Genomic DNA, 21,591 nt, shown 5'->3' with positions numbered 1-21,591 from the left:
ATAGGACACTCAAAGCTGCTGCACAGGTTGACTCTGTGGTTAAGAAGGCATACGGTGCATTGGCCTTCATCAATCGTGGGATTGCGTTCAAGAGCCAAGAGGTAATGTTACAGCTATATAGGACCCTGGTCAGATGTCACTTGGAGTACTGTGCTCAGTTCTGGCTGACTCACCACAGGAAGGATGTGGAAGCCATAGAAAGGGTGCAGAGGAGATTTACAAGAATGTTGCATAGACATAGACATACTTTATCGATCCCGAGGGAAATTGAGTTTCGTTACAGCTACACCAACCAAGAATAGAGCATAAATATAGCAATACAAAAACCACAAACAATCAAACAACAATATGCAAACTATGCCAGATGGAATTAAGTCCAGGACCTACCTATTGGCTCAGGGTGTCTGACCCTCCACAGAAGGAGCTGCAAAGTTCGATGGCCACAGGCAGGAAGAACCTCCCATGACGCCCAGTGTTGTATCTCGGTGGAATATGGCCGGAGTCCAACAGCAAAAAGTTCAATATCTGGGCTACAAACACGTTCCTTGATTGTAATATGACCAGGATTGCACCATCCATTGTTAACCAGAACAGCAAGCCCCCAACTCCTTTACGCTTACCGCTCTCAGTGCACTTCCGGTCAGCCGAACAGTCTGGAAGCCCTCCATGGAAAAGTTTTGGTCGGGTATGTCCACATGCAGCCACGCTTCAGTAAAACACATAACACTGCTCTCCTGAAATGTTCTCTGACTCCTGGCTAGCACCGTCAACTCGTCCATTTTATTACCCACTGAACTCCTCTTCTCCATAAGTCTCTGTTGTCTCGACCCAGCCCTCTTTCCTCTTTTTGATCCCCCTCTGCATCCTCTGTGTGTTTTCCTCCAGGTTTCAGCCGGGGTGTCCGCCGCTCTGCTCGCTAAACCGGCCAGTATAAGCGCAATCAGCTGGTCCCTGGAATAAACAATTCGACCATACTGCTGCCTCGCTAATGAGACGTGTCCGAATGTAGCCATTTCCAGCGCTAAAAACCCAAATAAAACTCTCTCCACCAGCATGTTAGGGTGCAGCTTCAACGTGTTACCATGAAAAAAAATACAACAAATAACGTAAGTTAAAAAAGTATGAATTGGGGAACATGCCGTATGAGAATAGGTTGAGTGAAATCGGCCTTTTCTCCTTGGAGTGACGGAGGATGAGAGGTATACAAGAAAATGAGAGGTATTGATCATGTGGATAGTCAGAGGCTCTTTCCCGGGGCTGAAATGGCTAGCACGAGAGGGCACAGTTTTAAGGTGCTTGGAAGATGGTACAGAGGAGATGTCAGGGATAAGTTTTTTTACACGGAGAGTGGTGGACGCGTGGAATGGGGTGACGGTGGTGGAGGCAGATACAATAGGGTCTTTTAAGAGACTCCTGGATAGGTACATGGAGCTTTGAAAAATAGAGGGCTATGTGTAACCATAGGTAATTTCTAAGGTAAGGACATGTTTGGCACAGCATTGTGGGCCGAAGGGCCTGTATTGTGCTGTAGGGTTTCTATGTTTCTAACTTAATTTGAAGTTAACTTAATTACTGATAACTATTCTAGCATAAAAATTTTGAATTATTGATTGTAGACTCTTGCATTGCTGCTTATTGAGTGTTTTTCTAGCACAGATAAAATGGCAAACAGCACCTTTGGTAGGTGGAACTTCCATTTATACGGCGCCTCTCAGTAACTTTCCCAACACACCCCACAATGAATTCAGTTCATGTTGTGGAATTCTTGTTAGCTGAGCATAAATAACAATTATTTTACAAATGTATTTCCCTAATGACAATAAGATAAATGAGTAATTCATCTGTTTTAGCTGAGGCATAACATTGGCAGGACACTGGGTCTGAATGCAAATAGTGCAGAAGAAAATATTTTCCATCTAAATGAAGAGATGGCACTTCACTTTAGTCAAAGTTGGCACCTTCAACATTCAGATTACACTTGAGTGTCCTTGACATGCTGAACAAGTACCTCTTTAGTAACTGAATTAGAAGATTCAGTGAGGTCAGTAATGGCCATGTACAGTGGTTGATGCTAAACCCTACATTTTTCTTGTTCTGTTGTTCTGAAATATGTGCCTGCTCTGCCTCAAAATTCTCGGAGATGATCATGGTTCGAATGGCTTTCCTGTTCCACAGCATATCCTCATCTTTCCAGCTAAGGACAATGCAGTTGTGAATTTGACTGAGGTTCCTTGCTGCCAAAATATAGAACTTCAACTGGAATACAGTGGGATCTTTGTTCATTGATTATCGGTTGGCGTATGGTCTTTTTAAACTGAACAGGAAAGGCTGTTGCGGGATGAAATCATGGACGGTTTGGTTTCATACAATGAATGCTGTCTGCCGTACTGTCCTTTAGTTCACCTCTGTTCTTGGCTCTTAGCAGAGTGGGCTCAGAGGTGTTTGGGCTATTGATATCTTTTGACAGCACTGAGGTATCAAGCTGTGTCATGGCTATCACTGTGTTTCTGCACTGCCTCTTTCCACACACAGTGTGTTCTTTAGGTCATGTGTTACGTCTGATCTTGACCTTCTCTTGTTGGGTGGTGAAGTTTCTAGTCCAAGATCACTTTGCAGTTGTGGTTAATCTTCACTTGGATCTCCAGGTCACTGTTATCAAACCAATTCTGGTAGAGTGCCCAAGAGTCTTCTCAAAGATGTTAATCATGATGGAATTCCAGGGCAACCCAGCAACTGTGGACATTCCGTGGGTCTGTTTGGTTTGAGTTACAAGGTTGTCAGTGAGGACCTTGTTACATTCAACATTGATTTTCTTGCAACAATGTTTTTGCTTTTATTATGAATTGGGTTAGTTCAGCAGTCATCAGCACCTGGTTCTAGACAACCAGTCAATTCTGCATCTATTGTGTCAAACTTCTCCACCTCAACCCCCTAAGAATTTTGTTTGTTTCATCGACATTCCTTTTCATTCTTCTAAGGTTCGAGGTAGTGTCTGGTCTGCTTAATCTCTCCTGTTTTCCCAGAAATCAATCTGTTGAATACTTTATGCACTCCCTCTATCACAGATGCATCTTGTCTTCAGTAGGAAGAGCAGACTCATATATAATCTAAAGACAATTGCAACTGCTTGCTATACAATTAAAGCAAACAATCTCTTCCCCCCTCTCCACCCTACCCCTATACTCAAACCCTCGTATAATTGTATTGTTCCCTTAATAAGCTGCTGAACCAGCATATTAGCTTTAAGTGTTTGCTGTAGAAGTTTATCCAAGAACTTCTGGCAACCTGCCCCACTAATCAGCCCCTCCCCCAAATAATAAATGTCCACAAGGAGACCTTGATAAAACATGGGCCATCTCATGTAGCCTACTTTACTAATTCATGTTTTTGTATATCTCAAGAATGCCTCTTAATGAAAGTAATTTTACAGTGGCCTTATGTGTCCCCGCACAACCTTGGTTGTCTGAGGAAGATCATTGTAAAAAGACTCTGACTTCAGTGCATTTATAGGTCTATTCGAGTTAACACTGATTTTTCAGCCATTTTGTTTCATGGGAATTATACTTTCCTTGTTCCTTGCTGTGAGTTTCTTTCCTATAAATAGAGATTGTGTGTAGATTTGACCAGGGGTACAAACATCTGATAGCCAATCCACGATCATCATATGATACAGACACACAAAGGTTGTAAAAGCTCATGTTTGTAAAGCCCTGGGGAAAGGTGAGAAGAATCAGTGGAACATGCATCAAGCCAGTGTGTGACAGTATGATGCTGGGCCAACCAAGTCTTTGCTTTAGAGATCTGATCTTTTCTAAGCTTCTGTTGTTGAGCACATGTATAAGTGGCTATTTTGCAGGAAAGCAGCATCCATCATCAGGGACCCCCACCACCCAGGTCATGCTCTCTTCTCGTTGCTGCTATCAGGAAGAAGGTACAGGAACCTCAGGACCTGCACCACCAGGTTCAGGAATAGTTATTACTCCTCAACCATCAGGGTCTTGAACCAGAGGGGATAACTTCTCTCAACTTCATATGACTCATCATTGAAATGTTTCCACAACCAATGGATTCACTTTCAAGAACTCTTCATCTCATGTTTCCTGTTTATTACTTATTTATTATTATGATTATTTCTTTTTTTTCTCTTTGTGTTTGCACAGTTTAGTGTCTTCTGCTACTGATTGTCTGCCCTGTTGGTGTGGTCTTTCATTGATTCTATTATGGTTATTGGATTTGTTGAGTATGTTCCCAAGGGAGTGAATCTCAGGGTTGTATATAGTGAATATATGTACCTTGATAATAAATTTAATTTGAACTTTGATTCTGCTCATGAGATTCTCTCACATATATGATGACAAAGTAAGAATTGTGGTTTCAAGGGAATATCCTCTACCTTACAGCCCTGCATCCCTTCAAATAAGATTTCCCCTGAGTCCATCATTAAACCTGCAATCTTTTGTTCAGGATGTGACATTGATGAGTGAATACATTTAGGTATCTTAAAACAACTCCATTTGTCCTTTGTTTTAGGATCTTGTGTGGTACTTGATGCTTCTGGTAATGTGAATGACACCATAGCTACTGGGTCAATGGATTGTGAAGGCATTGCCTGTCGCTATGGATGGAACTTCACTGACTGCATACAGACCGGTACTTGTCAATATGGGCTCATTAACAACTACCAGGTAAAATTAATTCAGCAAAGCATTTACATTTGTATTTGCATAAACCTATTTTTTGCTTTAAAATGTGAAACATGCAAAGTGTAACAGTCTATTTAAATTCCACACATCAAGAGTAGAAGGGTGTGCATGGGATCTTCATTCCCATATATTCAAAGTACATTTATTATCAAAGTATGTATGCAGTATACAACCCTGGATTCGGCTTCCCATAGACAGCCATGAAACGAAGAAACACCATGGAACCTGTTCAACAAAAACATCGAACCCCCAACATGCAAAGAAAAAGAACATCGTGTAAATGGCAAAAAACAAGTAAATAGTGATTATGGGAGCCAAAAATCCTTGTGGCTTCTCTCAGGTAATAAGACTTAGGAGCAGAATTCAGCCCGTTGAGTCTACTCTGCAAGACTACTTAACCTTTTGATTAATTAACCATCTGAAACTGTTGCAGTTCCCATGTTGAAAGGACTTCCTCAGAGCAACTAGATAAAGAGTTCCAGAACTTTGACCTAATGAAACAGTAAAACTTTTTAAGACAGCTATATATGTCTTGAAGGGAACCTTTCAATGCATTTGTTGCCCTCGTCTTTCAAGATGTAAAGGACTTCAATTCAGAAGGTGTTGTGAAAGTCATAGTATATTTTATTGATGATAACAAAGCAGCCACAATATACCTGTGGTGGAGTGCGATTTTATTTCTGATGGGGAGCATGCCAACCAAGCAGGTAACACATTCCATCCGAGTCCTGTTTGAAAGGTCTTGGCCGGAAACATCAACTCTTTTGTTCACTTTCCATGAATGCTTCCTAACCTGCTGAGTTCTTCCAGCATTTTGTGCGTGTTACTCCAGATTTCCGATACCTGCAGAATCCCTTGTGAAAGCAAAGGCAGGGAGGACCTCACCAGTCATAATGAGCAGATTGATAAATGGTGGGTAGTGTAGTGGTTAGTGCAATGCTAAGACAGCCTGTTCCAAGCACTACCACTCTTCTATGTATAACCATATAACAATTACAGGACGGAAACAGGCCATCTCGGCCCTTCTAGTCCGTGCCGTATGTATAAAAAAAAACAACAAAACTTGCCCCATCTAACAAAGCCATCAAGTCTTCCCTAAAGTGTGCTGACCAGAACCGGGCGTAATAATCCATTACTGATCAAATTAATGTTTTATAAAAGTTCCTCATGACTTTTTAGTCGTAGTAGTAGTAGTAGTCGTCATACTTTATTGACCCCGGGGGAAATTGGTTCGACTTCCTTGCTCTTTGCCTCTTTTATCAAGCCTGTATGCATTTTTAACCATTTTCTTTATCCTGTCTTTTCCAAAGAATAGGCACATATGCTCCCAAATCTGTTCTTGTACCCCTTGTAGAATCATGTCCTCCTCTTCATATTGGCTTTTTCTGCTTCATACAAATGTATAATTCATTTTGGTGAACTCATTGCATTGAGTTGAATAGAATTGACAGAATACTCTCTCTGTAAGCACTGTAGTGTCAACAATGTTTTCCTTCACTTTTTAAGGATGAGATATTGAAGCAATAGGATATGAGATATAATTGACTTGATGGAATTATCCTTCTCTTCTGGACATCTACAAGTTCTCCACTCTTAGTGTTATGCTGGGGTCATTCGTCTATCCTGTTTAACATTAACGACAATGTTCATGACAATTAACATAATTTCAGTAGCTGTTAAAATATCAGTCGTTTCTCTTTTTTATTTATTAAGACTATGAGCATGGTGTCTGGGTTTGCACCGTTGATTACGGCTGGGATCTTTGGAGCTACTCTGTCTTCAGCTCTTGCTTGCCTTGTGTCTGCACCCAAAGTCTTCCAGGTACTACACATTTTGTTAATGCCATTGTTAACATCACTCTGGTACATCCCAGAAATGTTCAAAGATGATTGGTTAAAGTTAACTTTTGAACATTAGACTTCACCTACAATTGATTGAAATCTATTTTATTTACTTTGTCTGAATGCCCTTTCTCAAGTAATTTTTCAGTGTTCCATATATTCAATCAACTCCTTGCTGGCATAGGTTGCCCTTTGTGTCTGAGGTTTCTTCATCAATGATGCATGGGAAAACAGTTTTCTCTACACAATGCTCCTTATAGACATTTAAAATCCATGTACCTGTCCCAAGTACCTTTTAAACGTTAATGTATCTGCCCCAACCACTTGCTCTGGCAGCTCATTGGTATTAAATCTCTCCCCTTCTTAATTTAAACCAGTGCCTTCTGGTCCTTGAATCCCCAACCCTGGGAAAAAGACTTGCACATTGACCCTATGTCCCACATGATTTTGTCCACCTCTATAAAATTATCCCTCATTCTTCTACATTCCATGAAAATAGCACAACCTCTCTCCTTAACTCGGTCCTTCAAGTCTTAGCAACATCCTCGTACATCTACTCCCTATTCCTTCCACGTTAATACTATTTTTCAAAAGGTAGGTTGATCAAAGCTGAAAATAATATTTCAACTGCAGCCTCGCCTTGTACAAGTGCAGCATGTACTCCAACCTCTATACTCAATGCTCTGACTAATGAAGGTCAGTGTGCTGGAAGCTGCCTTCACCTCCACATTTCCCTGTGATGCCACTTTCAGGAATCCTAGATCACCCAATGTTACAACACTCCTCAGGGTCCTATCATTCCCTGTTACCCTTATATATTTTCTCAAAATGCAATCCCTCCTACTCAGCTAGATTAGCTAATGAAGGCAATCATCACATGTACTTCATAATCTTTCTTGCCTACGTTGCTACCCTCATGGATTTTTGAATGCTGAGGCCTCTCTGATTCTCAATACTCCCAAGAGCCCTACCATTCACTGTGTATTGTACTTTCCTTCGTCCTCTGAAAATGCATCACCTCACAGTTGTCATGATTTAAATCTACCTGCCAATGCTCTGCCCATCATATCACCACTATCATCCTGTAGTTTGTATCACTATCAAAATCATTTTCCATCTTACATTCTCAAACTTGCTGACATTTGCTAACATTTCTCTGCAATATCCTTGTCATATGGTGCAAGTTCTCATTTTTATTTTGCACCAGACAATAATTTTTATTTTAATTAGGGGGAAAACACTATTTATAGGGATATTGGTTCACAGAAATAAATGGTGGAATTAGAATGAAGGAAAATTGAGGCTAAAGTTTATTTGGGACAGGTACATGGTGATAGAGAAACGACAGCCTGATTTACTCCCTGCCCAATTTTCCTTGCTATCAGTAAATAAAATTGGGCAGACTATAAAATAGCCTGTTCCCAAACAGGTATTCTGTGATTGCTCCTGAAACCAATGGAAAGTCAAAGTAAATTTCTTATCAAAGTACGTAGATGTCACTATTTGGTACCTTGAGATTCATTTTCATGCTGACATTTACAGGAAAATAAAGAAATACAATAGAATTTATGAAAATTATACATGAATAAAAGCTGACGAACAACCAAAATGTGAAAGAAGATGTGCAAATAAAAAGTAAATAAATAACACAGAGAACATGAGTTGTAGAGCCCTTGAAAATGAGTTCATAGGTTGTAGAAATAGTTCATAGTAGAGGTGAGTGAATTTATCCACACTGGTTCAGAAACCTGATGGTTGTAGGATATGAACTGTTCCCTAACCTGTTGGTGTGGGACCTAAGAGTCCTGTATCTTGTGCTCAGTGGTAGTAGCGAGCAGAAAGCATGGCCTACATGGCTTGGGCCTTTGATGGTGGATGCTGCTTTCCAACGTGCTCCCTATTTTAACACTGTGAGCAGCTGTTTTACATGGTTTGTTTAAAAGCATACATGCATAGACTGGAAGGGATACTTCATTAATAACAGATGCAGTGCCATAGTGAGGTAACTTCTGGTAGACAATGAGCATAATATCCTACAGCCTATTCTCCTCCCCTCTGCCCCCACATAATTTTATAAGCTGCAAGCAAACGCGAGAATATTGAAAAAAGGTGATGTCTTTAAATTGCTTTTTTTTACATTTAAAAATAATATACAGTTTTAGACTAAATAGTTTTGAGGGTTGAGTTAATGTTAATAAGCAGATTTTTTCATATTGATCTTTTGAGATTTTAATCTGTTAATTCACTATATATTAATGAACGTGAAAAAGTTCTTGTCCAATACAGTGGATTCTGGTTAATTGGGACATATTGGACCCAGAACGTTTTGGCCCAATTAAGTGGATGCCCAACTTAGCCAAAGTTTTATTAAAATGTACAAAAAAAGGCAAAGTGCAGTTTAACTGAATAACAAATTTTCTATTTAAATGAAATACAGAACAAATTGGAGCACTACTAATCCTACTACAGTACTATAAAACATTGTATTAGTTCCTAATAGTTATTGATGGAGGAAATCATCCAGTGTACACTGTTGTGTTCTTTTGATTGACTATAAATAAACAAATTAGTGCAGATAATGGACTGCTTTCATACAATGCTGTCATCAATTGCATCCTCCAAATCTTCATTTTCTTTGTAACATTCGTGATGATACCTTCAAATTCTTCATGGTGCTTAACTTGCTTAAGTAGTGAAATCATTTCATTTTCACTCCCGGTCATTTTTGGCATCTCTGAGCCTGAATGCTTGAAACAGCAGTGAGCAAAGCAGTTCAGAATTGTTCTACCGATTATATCTCGCCAACTATCAGGACAACGCTCAGTGCTTTTTGAACACATACACATGAAACTGATGCTGTTTAAAAACTGTTTGCTCTAAGCATGGTATAGTGTCTAACGACCACATGACGTGCATATGACTGACACTAGTTAGAAATTGTTCAGCAACAGTTTCCTGTCCCAATTAAGCTTCATAGTGTGCCAAATAAATGAAGGGAATCCATCCTATTTTCTTGATTAGTTTTTGCTCTTCAAGAGGTGTCACAAATAAGCAACTGCCACAATTAACCAATGGCCTAATTAACCAGATTCCACTGTATTTATCAAGTCTAACTATACAAATGTATTGTGTAAAGCAAAGACTTGATTAAACTGATGTTCTTACATGTGTTTCCCAACAGTGCCTGTGCAAGGACAACCTTTACCCTGGTATTGGTGTCTTTGGAAAAGGTTATGGGAAGAATAACGAGCCCATCTACAGTTACCTTCTCACCTACTTCATTGCTATTGCTTTCATTCTTATTGGTAAGAGCCAGCATCAATCTGAATGTTTTTATTCCAGTCTTAGACTAGGGAGGCATATATGTATATGTGTGTGTGTGTGTGTGTGTGTGTGTGTGTATATATGTACATTAAGAAGAATCATGTGCTTTTAATTTGTATACATGATCAGAATCATATTTAATATCACTGGCATAATAATAGAGGGGATGTATGTGTGTGTGCTAGTTGATGTATTTCACTTCTGTACACCCTCTTGTCACCATCTGAAATTCTGCCAACAATAGTTTTATCATTTGCAAATTTATAGATGGCATTCAGGCTGTGCCTAGCCACGCTGTCATGGATGTAGAGAGAGTAGAGCAGTGGGCTAAGCACACGTCCCTGAGGTGCGCCAGTGTTGATTGTCAGTGGGGTGGAGGAGTTATTTCTGATTTGCACTAATAATGGTCTACAGGTTAGGAAGTCAAGGATCCATTTGCAGAGGAAGGTACAGAGACCCAGGTTCTGGAGTTTTTCAATCAGAACTGTAGATATGATTGTGTTAAATGTTAAGTTGAGTCAATGAACAGCATCCTGATGTAGGTATATTGTATAGTCCAGATGATCCAAGGCTGTGTGAAGAGCCAATGAGATTGTCCGCCGTAGACCTGTTGTGATGATACGCAAATTGCAGTGGAGACGGGTGTTAATTCTAGCCATAACCAAGTCATTAAGGCAGCTCACGCTGGTCGTCTTGGCACTGGTATAATTGTTGCCTTTTTGAAGCAGGTGGGAACTTCCAACTGTAGCAATGTAAGATTGAAAATGTTTGAGTACCCTGCCAGTTTTCAGAGCCCAACCAGGTTCTCCACCTGTGGCCTGGCGTGGGTTCACCCTCCTGAAAGACAGCTTGATGTTGGCGTCTGAGACAGGTCACAGGGTCACCGGGTACAGCAAGAAGCAGTGTTTTATCAGAATCTGTGGATAGGGCAAGCAAACTATTTCAAAGCAAAAAATATTGTATGTAATTTGCCAGGAGTTGCAAGTTAGCATCTTAATTGCAGGATGTTATCGTTGTAAATTTCTAACAAAATGGATTGTTGGAGAGGGAATTTGCTCATGCTTAAACGGACTGACTGCATTTTTGATTATAGTCCCAAGTTGTGTTTGACAAAATGCAAGACATAGAGTCGTACAGCACAGAAAAGGTCCATGTCTAATTCTCGGAAATTGCGCAATGTGTCAATATGTGAATACATTAAAGGATAATAAGCAATGTACTGTAAAGATCGCCTACAAGTGTTTGTAACCTTGACATGTTTTCTTTTCATGCAGCGGAACTGAACACAATAGCTCCAATTATCTCCAACTTTTTCCTGTGCTCCTACGCTCTCATCAATTTTAGCTGCTTCCATGCGTCGATTACCAACTCCCCAGGCAAGCTCTCATTTCCTGTTTCACAAAATGTTTTGTAATTATTTTATATTGATTTTTGGCAACATGTAAAACCAAATAAATAAACCATGAAGATGTAATGATGCCATCCCCTTCTCGCAATTCCTCCGTCTCCGCCGCATCTGCTCTCAGGATGAGGCTTTTCATTCTAGGACCAGGGAGATGTCTTTTTTTTTAAAAGAAAGGGGCTTCCCTTCCTCCACTATCAACTCTGCTCTTAAACGCATCTCCCCCATTTCACGTACATCTGCTCTCACTCCATCCTCCCGCCACCCCACTAGGAATAGGGTTCCCCTGGTCCTCACCTACCACCCCACCAGCCTCCGGGTCCAACATATTATTCTCCGTAACTTCCGCCACCTCCAACGGGATCCCACCACTAAGCACATCTTTCCCTCTCCCCCTCTCTCTGCATTCCGCAGGGATCGCTCCCTACGCGACTCCCTTGTCCATTTGTCCCCCCCATCCCTCCCCACTGATCTCCCTCCTGGCACTTATCCGTGTAAGTGGAACAAGTGCTACACATGCCCTTACACTTCCTCCCTTACCACCGTTCAGGGCCCCAAACAGTCCTTCCAGGTGAGGCAACACTTCACCTGTGAGTCGACTGGGGTGATATACTGCGTCTGGTGCTCCCGATGTGGCCTTTTATATATTGGCGAGACCCGACGCAGACTGGGAGACCGCTTTGCTGAACATCTATGCTCTGTCCGCCAGTGAAAGCAGGATCTCCCAGTGGCCACACATTTTAATTCCACATCCCATTCCCATTCTGACATGTCTATCCACGGCCTCCTCTACTGTAAAGATGAAGTCACACTCAGGTTGGAGGAACAACACCTTATATTCCGTCTGGGTAGCCTCCAACCTGATGGCATGAACATCGACTTCTCTAACTTCTGCTAAGGCCCCACCTCCCCCTCGTACCCCATCTGTTACTTATTTTTATGCACACATTCTTTCTCTCACTCTCCTTTTTCTCCCTCTGTCCCTCTGAATATACCTCTTGCCCATCCTCTGGGTCCCCCACCCCCCTTGTCTTTCTTCCCGGACCTCCTGTCCCATGATCCTCTCGTATCCCCTTTTGCCTATCACCTGTCCAGCTCTTGGCTCTATCCCTCCCCCTCCTGTCTTCTCCTATCATTTTGGATCTCCCCCTCCCCCTCCAACTTTCAAATCCCTTACTCACTCTTCCTTCAGTTAGTCCTGACGAAGGGTCTCGGCCTGAAACGTCGACTGCACCTCTTCCTACAGATGCTGCCTGGCCTGCTGCGTTCGCCAGCAACTTTGATGTGTGTTGCATACATTCCACTTTGGCTTACATCCAAGTGAACCATTCTTTGAAGTCTCCTTCCTTCCTTTGACTATTAGCTGACTCTGCGATACGGCCAAAGCATCAATGGTTCATAAGCCATGATTATAATTGGGATTTGGAGAGAAAATATGAATTTTGAGTAACAAACCTTTTTATTTTTAGAGATGTAGCACGGTAACACGCCCTTTATACCCAAGGAGTGTGTGGCATGCAATTGCACATGTCAGCAATTAACCTACTAACCCATAAGTGTTTGGAATATGGGAGGAAACCAGAGCACCTGAAGAAACCCACACGGTCATAGGGAGAACCTGCAAACCCCTTACCGCAATTAAACCCAGGTTGCTGCTGCTGTAAAAGCCTGCTGTTTGGCCCATGATGTTGTACCAACCATTTAACCCCACTCGATAAGATCAATCTAACCCTTCTGTCCTACATGTCCTTCTATTTATTTTTCATCCATGTGCCTATCTAAGAGTCCCTTAAATGTCCCTGATGTATCTACCTCTTCCACCAACCCAGCAGCAAGTTCCACGCATTTACCACTTACTCTGTGTAGAAAACCTACCTCAAACATCCCCTCCTATAATTGTCCCGTCACCTTAAAATTATGCCCCTTCATATTAGCCATTTCTGCCCTAGGAAAATGTATCTCTTATCATCTTTTGTACCTCTATCAAATCACCTCTCATCCTCCTTTGATCCAAGAAAAAAAACCCAGTTCACTCGCGCTATCCTTCCACATTCTCCTTATAATGAGGAAACCAGAACTGAACACAATACTCCAAGAGTGGTATAACTAGGGTTTTATAGAGCTAAAGCACTACCTTGCAGCTTTTGAACTCAGTCCTTCAGTCCCCAGACTAACTAAGGCCAACACACCATACACCTGCTTAACGGCCATATCATTTTGCACAACAGCTTTGAGAGATCAATGAACATGGACCCTAAGCCCTCTCTGTTCTCCCATGTCACTAAGAATCCTGCTATTAACCCTATACCCTGCCTTCAAGTTCAACCTTGCAAAGTGCATCACCTCACACTTTTCCAGACTATCCCTAATCAGACTGCTTCTCCAAATGCTCATAAATCCTTCCTCTATGAATCTTCCCCTATAGTTTTTCCACCACCAATGTAAGACTCACTGTCTATAATTCCCAGGATTATCCCTATTAACTTTCTTGAACCAAGAAATAACATCTGCCACTTTCCAATCTTCTGCCACTAATCCTGTGCCCAGTGAGGACGCAAAGATGATTGTTAAAGGCACAACAATTTCCCTTGCTTCCTATCGTAACCTTGTGTATATCCTGTCCAGCCCCAGGGACTTGTCTATCCTTATGTTTTTCAAACGTTCATGCGCATCCACTTTCTTAATGTTGACATGTTCTAGCATATTAGCCTGTCCCTCGCTGTCCTCCTATTTGTCAAGGACTTTCTCACTGGTGAATACGGAAACAAAAAATTCATTAAGGACCTCTCCTACCTCCTTAAACTCCAGGAACATGTTTCTTCTTTTATCCCTGATCAGACCCAACCTTACTCTAGTTATTCTCCTTTGCATATGTGTAGAACATCTTGGGGTTTTCCTTAATCCTTCTCCTATCCCCTTCTAGTCCCTGTAAGTCAACCATGATCTTATTGAATGGTGCAACAGATACGCGCTACTGAATTGCCTTCTCCCGACATTCTTATATTCTCATGTAAATAGACTTCTTCCATGTGCTATATTTAATGGCCAGTATTTTTTTCTTCACCTCATTATTTTCTGTATTTTATAATGCCTTTCTTCTGTCATAGTACCTTTCTATGGGTTGTGTTACGAGGAAAAGTTGGACAGGCAAAGTTTGTATCCACTGGAGTGAGAGATTGAAGCATATGAGCTCCTGTGGGCTCTTGCCAGGGCATATATGGAGAATCTATTTCCATTTATGGGAGAATCAAGAGATCACAGTTTAAAAATAAGACAAATAGTCATTTAAGACAACTGAGGTGAAGTGTTTTCTATTAGAGGCTCATGAGTCTTTGAATTTCTCTTCCTCAAAGAACAATTGCAGAATATTTTTCAGCAAGAGATAGACAAATAATAAATTGGGGGAGGATGAAGATAGATGGGAATGGAGATTTGAGCTTGCAGTCAGGTCAGCCAGAAATTGTAGGGTCAGCTAGTATGTGTTCCTAATTCATGGATTTGTATTGTTCCAGTTTATGTAAATTTGCTGAGCATTATTTGGAGACTTTTCTGTAGATTGTAAGTGAAACAAAAATGAGGATAATGTGCACGGTTATTAAAAATCTGGCAAGTGCTTATATCAATGAGAATCAAAATCAGATTTATTATCACCGATGTGGGAAATTTGTGCAATGGAAGACATAAAAATTACTATAAGTTAGAAAAAATAGATAGTATGAAAGGGAATAGCGAGTTCATGTTCATGGACTGTTGAGAAATCTGACGTAGGAGGGGAAAAGGCTATTCTTAAAATATTGAGAATGGGTCTTCAGGCTCCTGTCCAATGGTAGAAGTCTAAGAGGGCACGTCCCAGATGGTGAGTACAATTGTAGAAATTTGCACATGTTTTGGGTGATGTAGCAATCACCTCACACTTCTAATAATGTAGAACCATTAGTATGCCTTCTTCATGATTGTCTCAATGTGTTGGGCACAGAATAGATCCTCTGAGATGTTGAAAGCAGGAACTTGAAGCTGCCCAACCTTTCCATTGGTTGACTTCCCCTTCCTGAAGTTCACAAATCAGTTGCTTGCTCTTACTGACATTGAGTGTGAGAATGTTGGAGATATTAACTGACATATTATCTGTCTCTCTTTTAAATGATCTTTGATTTTTTTTTTGTCTAAAGGTTGGAGACCTTCATTCACATATTATAACAAGTGGGCTTCTTTGTTTGGTGCAGTTATTTCAGTGGTCATCATGTTCTTACTGACATGGTGGGCAGCCCTCATTGCCATTGGAATTGTAGGCTTCCTTCTGGCATATGCATTGTACAAGAAGCCTGGTAAGTAATTGGGACTACAATCGATGTAAATGGTGTTACTGTTCTGTGTATCGCATCGCACTAGAGACAAAGACAATCCAATGTTAATCTATTTGCGTACATTGCTAAAGCTTAGAGGTTTTTAGTTAATGAACTGATGTAATTCTTTTTAGTTATGTAACATTAGAAGTACTTAATGATTTTTCTGAAGGAATATGATCCATAGTTGTCTGCTTAAATATTCACTTGGGAGTTATGAGCCTAGTTGGCAAGGGCATTAGATCATCAACTGAGAGTTTCAGAATAGAATGGACTTCTTGCATCAGAAATATGCCATTCGGACTATCGAGTCTACTCTGCCAATCTATCGTGACTGATTTATTATCCCTCTCAACTCCGTTCTCCTACCTTCTCCCCCTTTGATGCATTGACTAATCAAGAACCTATCAACCTCTGTTTCAAATATACCCAAAGACCTGGCCTCCACAGCCATCTGTAGCAATGAATTCCACAGATTCACTACCCTCTAGCTAAAGAAATTCCTCCACATCTTTGTTCTAAGTGGACATCCCTCTATTCTGAGGCCCAAAGCCATCGAATGCTCCTCATATGTTAACCCTTTCATTTCTGGGCTTATTCTCATGAACCTCATCAAAACACTCTCCAATGCTTTGTGCTGGCATTGGTCTTGGACCAAAACATCGACTGTTTATTCTTTTCCATGGATGTTGCCTGACCTGAGTTCACCCTGCATTTTGTATGTGTTACTCTAGATTTAAGCATCTGCCGAATCTCTTGTTTTCACAATACTCGGTGTGGTCTGACTGATGCCTTGTAAAGACTCAACTTTGCATCCTTGCTTTTATATTCTAGGGTCTCAAAATGAATACTAACATTGCATATGCCTTCCTTTCCACTGACTCAACCTGCAAGCTAACCTTTAGGGAATCCCACACTAGGACCCCCCAGTCTCTTTGCACCTCTGATTTCTGAATTTTCTCCCTGTTTAATAAGTAGTTTATCTCTTTATTCCTTCTGCCAAAGTGTATGACCATACACTTCCCCACACTGTGTTCCATCTGTCACTTCCTTGTCCATTCTCCCAATCTGTCCAAGTCCTTCTGCAGACTCCCTGCTTCCTCCTCAGTAACTGTCCCTCCACTTATCTTTGTATCATCTGCAAACTTGGCCACAAACCCATTAATTCTGTCATCCAAATCATTGACATATACCATGAAAAGAGGTGGTCCCGACAACAGACCCTGCAGAACACCACTAGTCACCAGCAGCCAGCTAGAAAAGGCCTCTTTATTCCCACTCTTGACTCCTGCCAGTCAGCCAATCTTCTATTCATGCTATTATCTTTCCTGTAATACAGTCTGATGTAGACTGAGAATTAAGTCAGGACCTTCCCAATTTCATTGTCTCAAAGTGTAAGGGAATATACTGTGCACTGAAAGGTTGCTGCCCAGATGAAGGATCTCAGCCCAAAACGTCGATTGTTTATTCCCATCCATGGATGCTGTCTGACTGGCTGAATTCCTTCAGCGTTTTGTGTTTGTTGCTCTGGATTTCCAGCATCTGCAGAACCTCTTGTGTTCAAGATTGCTGCTGTTACTTTTCAAGCAATGTCTCTCAACAAGCTTTGCGTGTCAGATAGTAAAAGCATGTTTGTGTATTGTTATTTCCAATGTAAGTATAGTTCTTTGTCTTTCGCACAAGTTGAAAAAGTTGCTTTAACCAGAGAATCAGAGCACAAATCTTGGTGCTGGCTTCATAGTTGGTGTAGACCCCATCACATTATATAGTGTCTCCAAATAGCAATTAGTAGTTTAGCTTTAAAGTCAAAGTAAAATCCAGCCCTTAGAGTGAGAAAGTCCAGCCCTTAGAAAAGCTTGGATTGGTAATTTAATATGTTTTGTATATAAAACTTGTTTTCCATTTTAAGATGTGAATTGGGGGTCATCTGTTCAAGCTGGCTCCTACAACATGGCCCTGTTCTACTCTGTGGGTTTGAATGAAGTGGATGATCATATTAAAAATTACAGGTAAATCCTTGTATCCGGAGGTTTTTTTTAGATTTTGAAAATAAACTTTTTTCATAATTAAAAATATATACAAAAGAATAGACGGTACAAATCATTTTACATTCATGGGGAATGCCTTGCCTTGCACCCTTATCTCCTGGTGGCGTCGTTGGGGCGCCATCATGACAGTCATGGGTAATACATACAATCATATTAATTTTTTTAAAATAGCACCATTGTCATCATGTGGCTCCCTGGGTGATGCACCGTTCAGTTTCTGAGGGGCTTTCCCACCCATGCGTGGTAGCAAAACGAGCCTGCTATGTGGCCCTTTCCTACAGAGCCTATGTGTTGGCTGCACCAAGCTTCAGTGCATTCCTCAGCCTGGAGTGACACCTTGATGGGCTGGAAGAGCAACAGGTTTTGGACAGAACAGAGAGTGTCTTTCACCGAGTTGATAGTCTTCCAGCATCACTTGATATCCATCTCAATATGTGTCCTTGGAAGCAGCCCATAGATCAGAGAATCCCTCATTAAGCAGCTACTGGGGATAAAATGAGACAAGGAACTTTGTGTCTTTCTCTGGGGGCTCTTAGCAAAGCAGTGTGGTGATCATCTCTTCCCCACCGCAGCCATTCTGAGAGATCATGCATTGGGGATGATATTTTGCCTCTCTGAGAAGGATTTGACTGTGAGAGCCCAGCCAATTGAGGTCCGGGTGCTTGTTGGTGAGCTCTACTGATGTGGTTCTCTGCCAGATGATTAGGATAGTTTGCTCAGAGACCACCCCATCCCACCACTGTATCCATAGTGTCCTATCCTGAAATGTCAGCAGAATGTTTCTTGATGGTCAAAGGTGTTTGCTTGGAAGGACTCTTCCAGAAAGGACATAGTGTGGCAATGTCCAGCTGATTGGGACTTTCCATAGCAGTAGGGCCAGAGATGTCCTTCGCCAGACACCAGTAGAACTGCAACAAATGGTAACATTTGGTGCTCAGGTACTGTGGTTCCACACAAAAACTAATGCAGCCACAAATAAAAATGGTCGCGTGTAGCTGGAGATAGTGATTTTTTAACTCCTTCCAGAGATCGTGAACAACTCTACACAACTCATTTCACGGACTCAGAAGGACGGCAAACATGTTAAACTGAAAATAACTAGCCAATAGATTTCTTACAACAATCTGAATTACTGTGAAGACCTACTGGCTGTGGGAAGTTAGATTAAGTAGGAACCAGATCTCTAAAATTTTTTAATGTTTTTCAGCATCATACATTTTTCGCTGAGTTGGATATTAATGAGTTCTTCAGTAATCCTAAACCAGCCAAAATGACTTGTATAATTCATTAGTTGAGTCCCACGAGAATAGAAGTTCCCAAGGTATTTGCCAGTTATCAGTGGTACAAAGTTTCCAGGATTGTCCAAGACACCAAGCATGGTGGCCATGCGATGTTAGTGCCGGGATGTGTGATGACACTTGCAGGCTGCCCCCAGCACATCCTTGGGTGTTTTAGTTGCTACCACAAGTGACACATTCTGCTGTATGTTTTGATGTACAAGTGATAAAATCCGAATCCATCACCAGAATTAATAATAAATCTTGCAGATATTGTTGGGAGAACCAAAAATTATGTTTAATTACATATTGGGTATAAAAACATTGCAGGAACATGAAAGCAAAGGGTGTTTGATTAGTGGTCAGGCATCCAAATAATAAGCAGCTTCCTGTTTAATAGTAAGGTTAATTTGTAAGTTGTGATCTGTTTGATCTGCATCATCATCTTCTGCATATCATATTCTTCACAAGTCCCGTGGACCAAAGACAGCCTGTCCTAGTGTTAGAGTACCATATGGGTGGGAGGGAAGGACAGGGCTTATTTTGTTGTTGCTTTGTCACTTTTGTATGTTCTGTTTTGTTGTGTTCCATGCTGTTCTGCCAAGCACAGTGGGCATTCTATTTTGACGCCGGAAATCCGACATTTGCGGGCTACATCCTTTGGTGTTTGGTTAGAGCAAATGACACATTCACTGTATGTTTTGATGCACAGTGATAAATCTGAATCTGAGAAAGATTCCAGGTCACGATAGGTGAGGAGAGAAAAGCCAAGAGATATGGGTGAAGGTTGGGACTTGAATCAAGTTGGGTGGATCAGGCTGAGGCAATTGAGGGTGGGAGTGTGGGGAATCGGGTGTGGGGAGAGTTGCCATCAGTTTGGGAGTGATTTGAGCATCACATCGGGGTGGGGTTATGGTTGCAATGACGATGAGACTCATCAGGGACCTAGAAAAAATCTGTAGACTTTGTAAAACATTATTCCAATTGTTTTTGCTTCATGGGATGCAAGTGTTGAACTCTGTAATGTAGTGCTTTTGTTTCTGTCTCCTCCTGGTTTTCATAATGTTCCAACTGTGTGATATTGCTTTGATTAACTTCAAGATTTTGTATGTTTCCAGGCCTCAGTGTTTGGTTCTTACTGGTCCTCCGAACATCCGCCCAGCACTGGTTGATTTTATTGGGACTTTTACCAAAAACCACAGTCTGATGGTGTGCGGGAATGTGCTCATCGTGAGTGCAGTTGAACCTTTGAAACCTGATCTCTATATTTCGAGTACCGTGCAGCAAAAAATAGCTTTATGGAATACTATTACTCAAGTTTAACCTAAATATGTGTACATTGATTGGTACAAAATGTGTAATATTGCAGGTCATCTGACCCATATGAACGCGTAATTCAAAAAAAATTGTTACTGAACCTCAGCACTGAATCTATAGCTTCAAAGATAATGATGCTTCAAATACAAGTCCCAATACCTTTTTAATGGTTTGATTTTTGCCCCTCACTCACCCTTTCATCTCTTGAACATTATGTTCAAGACACCATCACTCTCAAAATAAAAAATCTTTCCTCATCTCCCTGCTTCCACCAATTAATTTAAATTTATATCCTCTGCTGCAATCACATTGCTTTCTTAGCGCTACCTACCCCTCCATCTATCTTCGTATCATCTGCAAACTTTGCCACAAAGCCATCAATTCTGTTTTCCAAATCACTGGCAAATAATTTGAAAAGTAGCTGTCCCAATACTGACCCCTGAGGAACACCGCTAGTCACTGGCAGCCAACCAGAAAAGGCCCCCTTTATTCCCACTCACTGCCTCCTGCCTGTCAGCCATTCCACTATCCTTGCCAGTGTCTTTCCTGTAACACCATAGGATTTTATCTTGTGTGGCACCTTATCAAATGCCCTCTGAAAATCCAAGTAGATGACATCCACTGCCTCTCCTTTGTCTATCATGCTTGTTACTTGGTCAAAGAACTCCAACTGATCTGTCAGGTAAGATTTCCCTTTACAGAAACCATGCTGACTTTGATTTATCATTTGTTTCCAAGTACCCTGAAACCTCATCCTTAATAATGTACTCTGACACTTTCCCAACCACTGAGGTTAGGCTGACTGTCTCCTTTCTTTTGTCTTCCTCCCTTCTTAATGAGTGGAGTGACATTTGCACGGGACCATTCCAGAATCAGATGACTTTTGAAAGATCATGTCCAATGCATTCGTTATCTCTTCAGCGACCTCTCTCCTGGGATGTAGTCCACCTGGTCCAGGTTACTTACCACCTTAAGACCTTTGAGTTTTCCAAGTACTTTTTCCTTTGTAATAGCAATGGTACTCACTCCTGCTCCCTAATATTCATGGACCTTTGGCACACTGCTCTTGTCTTCCACAGTGAAGTCTGATACAAAGTACTCATTAAATTTATCTGCCATCTCTCTGTCCCCCATTACTGCCTCATCAGCATCATTTTCCAGTGGTCCAATATCAACTCTCACCTCCCTTTTACCCTTTATATTACTGAAAAAACTTTTAGTATCCTCCTTTATATTATTGGTTAGTCTGCCCTCATATTTCATCTTTTCCCTTATAGCTTTTTTAGTTAACCAACATACATCAAAGTTGCTGGTGAACGCAGCAGGCTAAGCAGCA

General features: G+C 41.2%; 1 protein-coding gene across 4 annotated transcripts in view; it reads left to right on the top strand.

Annotated features, from left to right (window-relative positions):
* The window catches only part of slc12a3 (solute carrier family 12 member 3), a 75,547-nt gene that overhangs the window by 21,966 nt on the left and 31,990 nt on the right, over positions 1–21,591 (top strand). For 2 of the 4 annotated variants that reach the window (XM_063066759.1, XM_063066758.1), the window contains exons 10-16: positions 4,531–4,685; positions 6,417–6,524; positions 9,726–9,849; positions 11,143–11,244; positions 15,440–15,595; positions 17,523–17,622; positions 20,057–20,168. In XM_063066759.1, the coding sequence (XP_062922829.1) occupies positions 4,531–4,685; positions 6,417–6,524; positions 9,726–9,849; positions 11,143–11,244; positions 15,440–15,595; positions 17,523–17,622; positions 20,057–20,168 (857 nt within the window). The remainder of the gene's footprint in view (positions 1–4,530; positions 4,686–6,416; positions 6,525–9,725; positions 9,850–11,142; positions 11,245–15,439; positions 15,596–17,522; positions 17,623–20,056; positions 20,169–21,591) is intronic. The other 2 variants (XM_063066760.1, XM_063066761.1) reach the window with 2 other exon arrangements.

Source organism: Mobula hypostoma, chromosome 14 (genome assembly GCF_963921235.1).
Source record: "Mobula hypostoma chromosome 14, sMobHyp1.1, whole genome shotgun sequence".
NCBI lineage: Eukaryota > Metazoa > Chordata > Chondrichthyes > Myliobatiformes > Myliobatidae > Mobula > Mobula hypostoma.
Note: the sequence above shows the minus strand (reverse complement) of the source record. Positions and strands in the feature narration are given on the sequence as shown.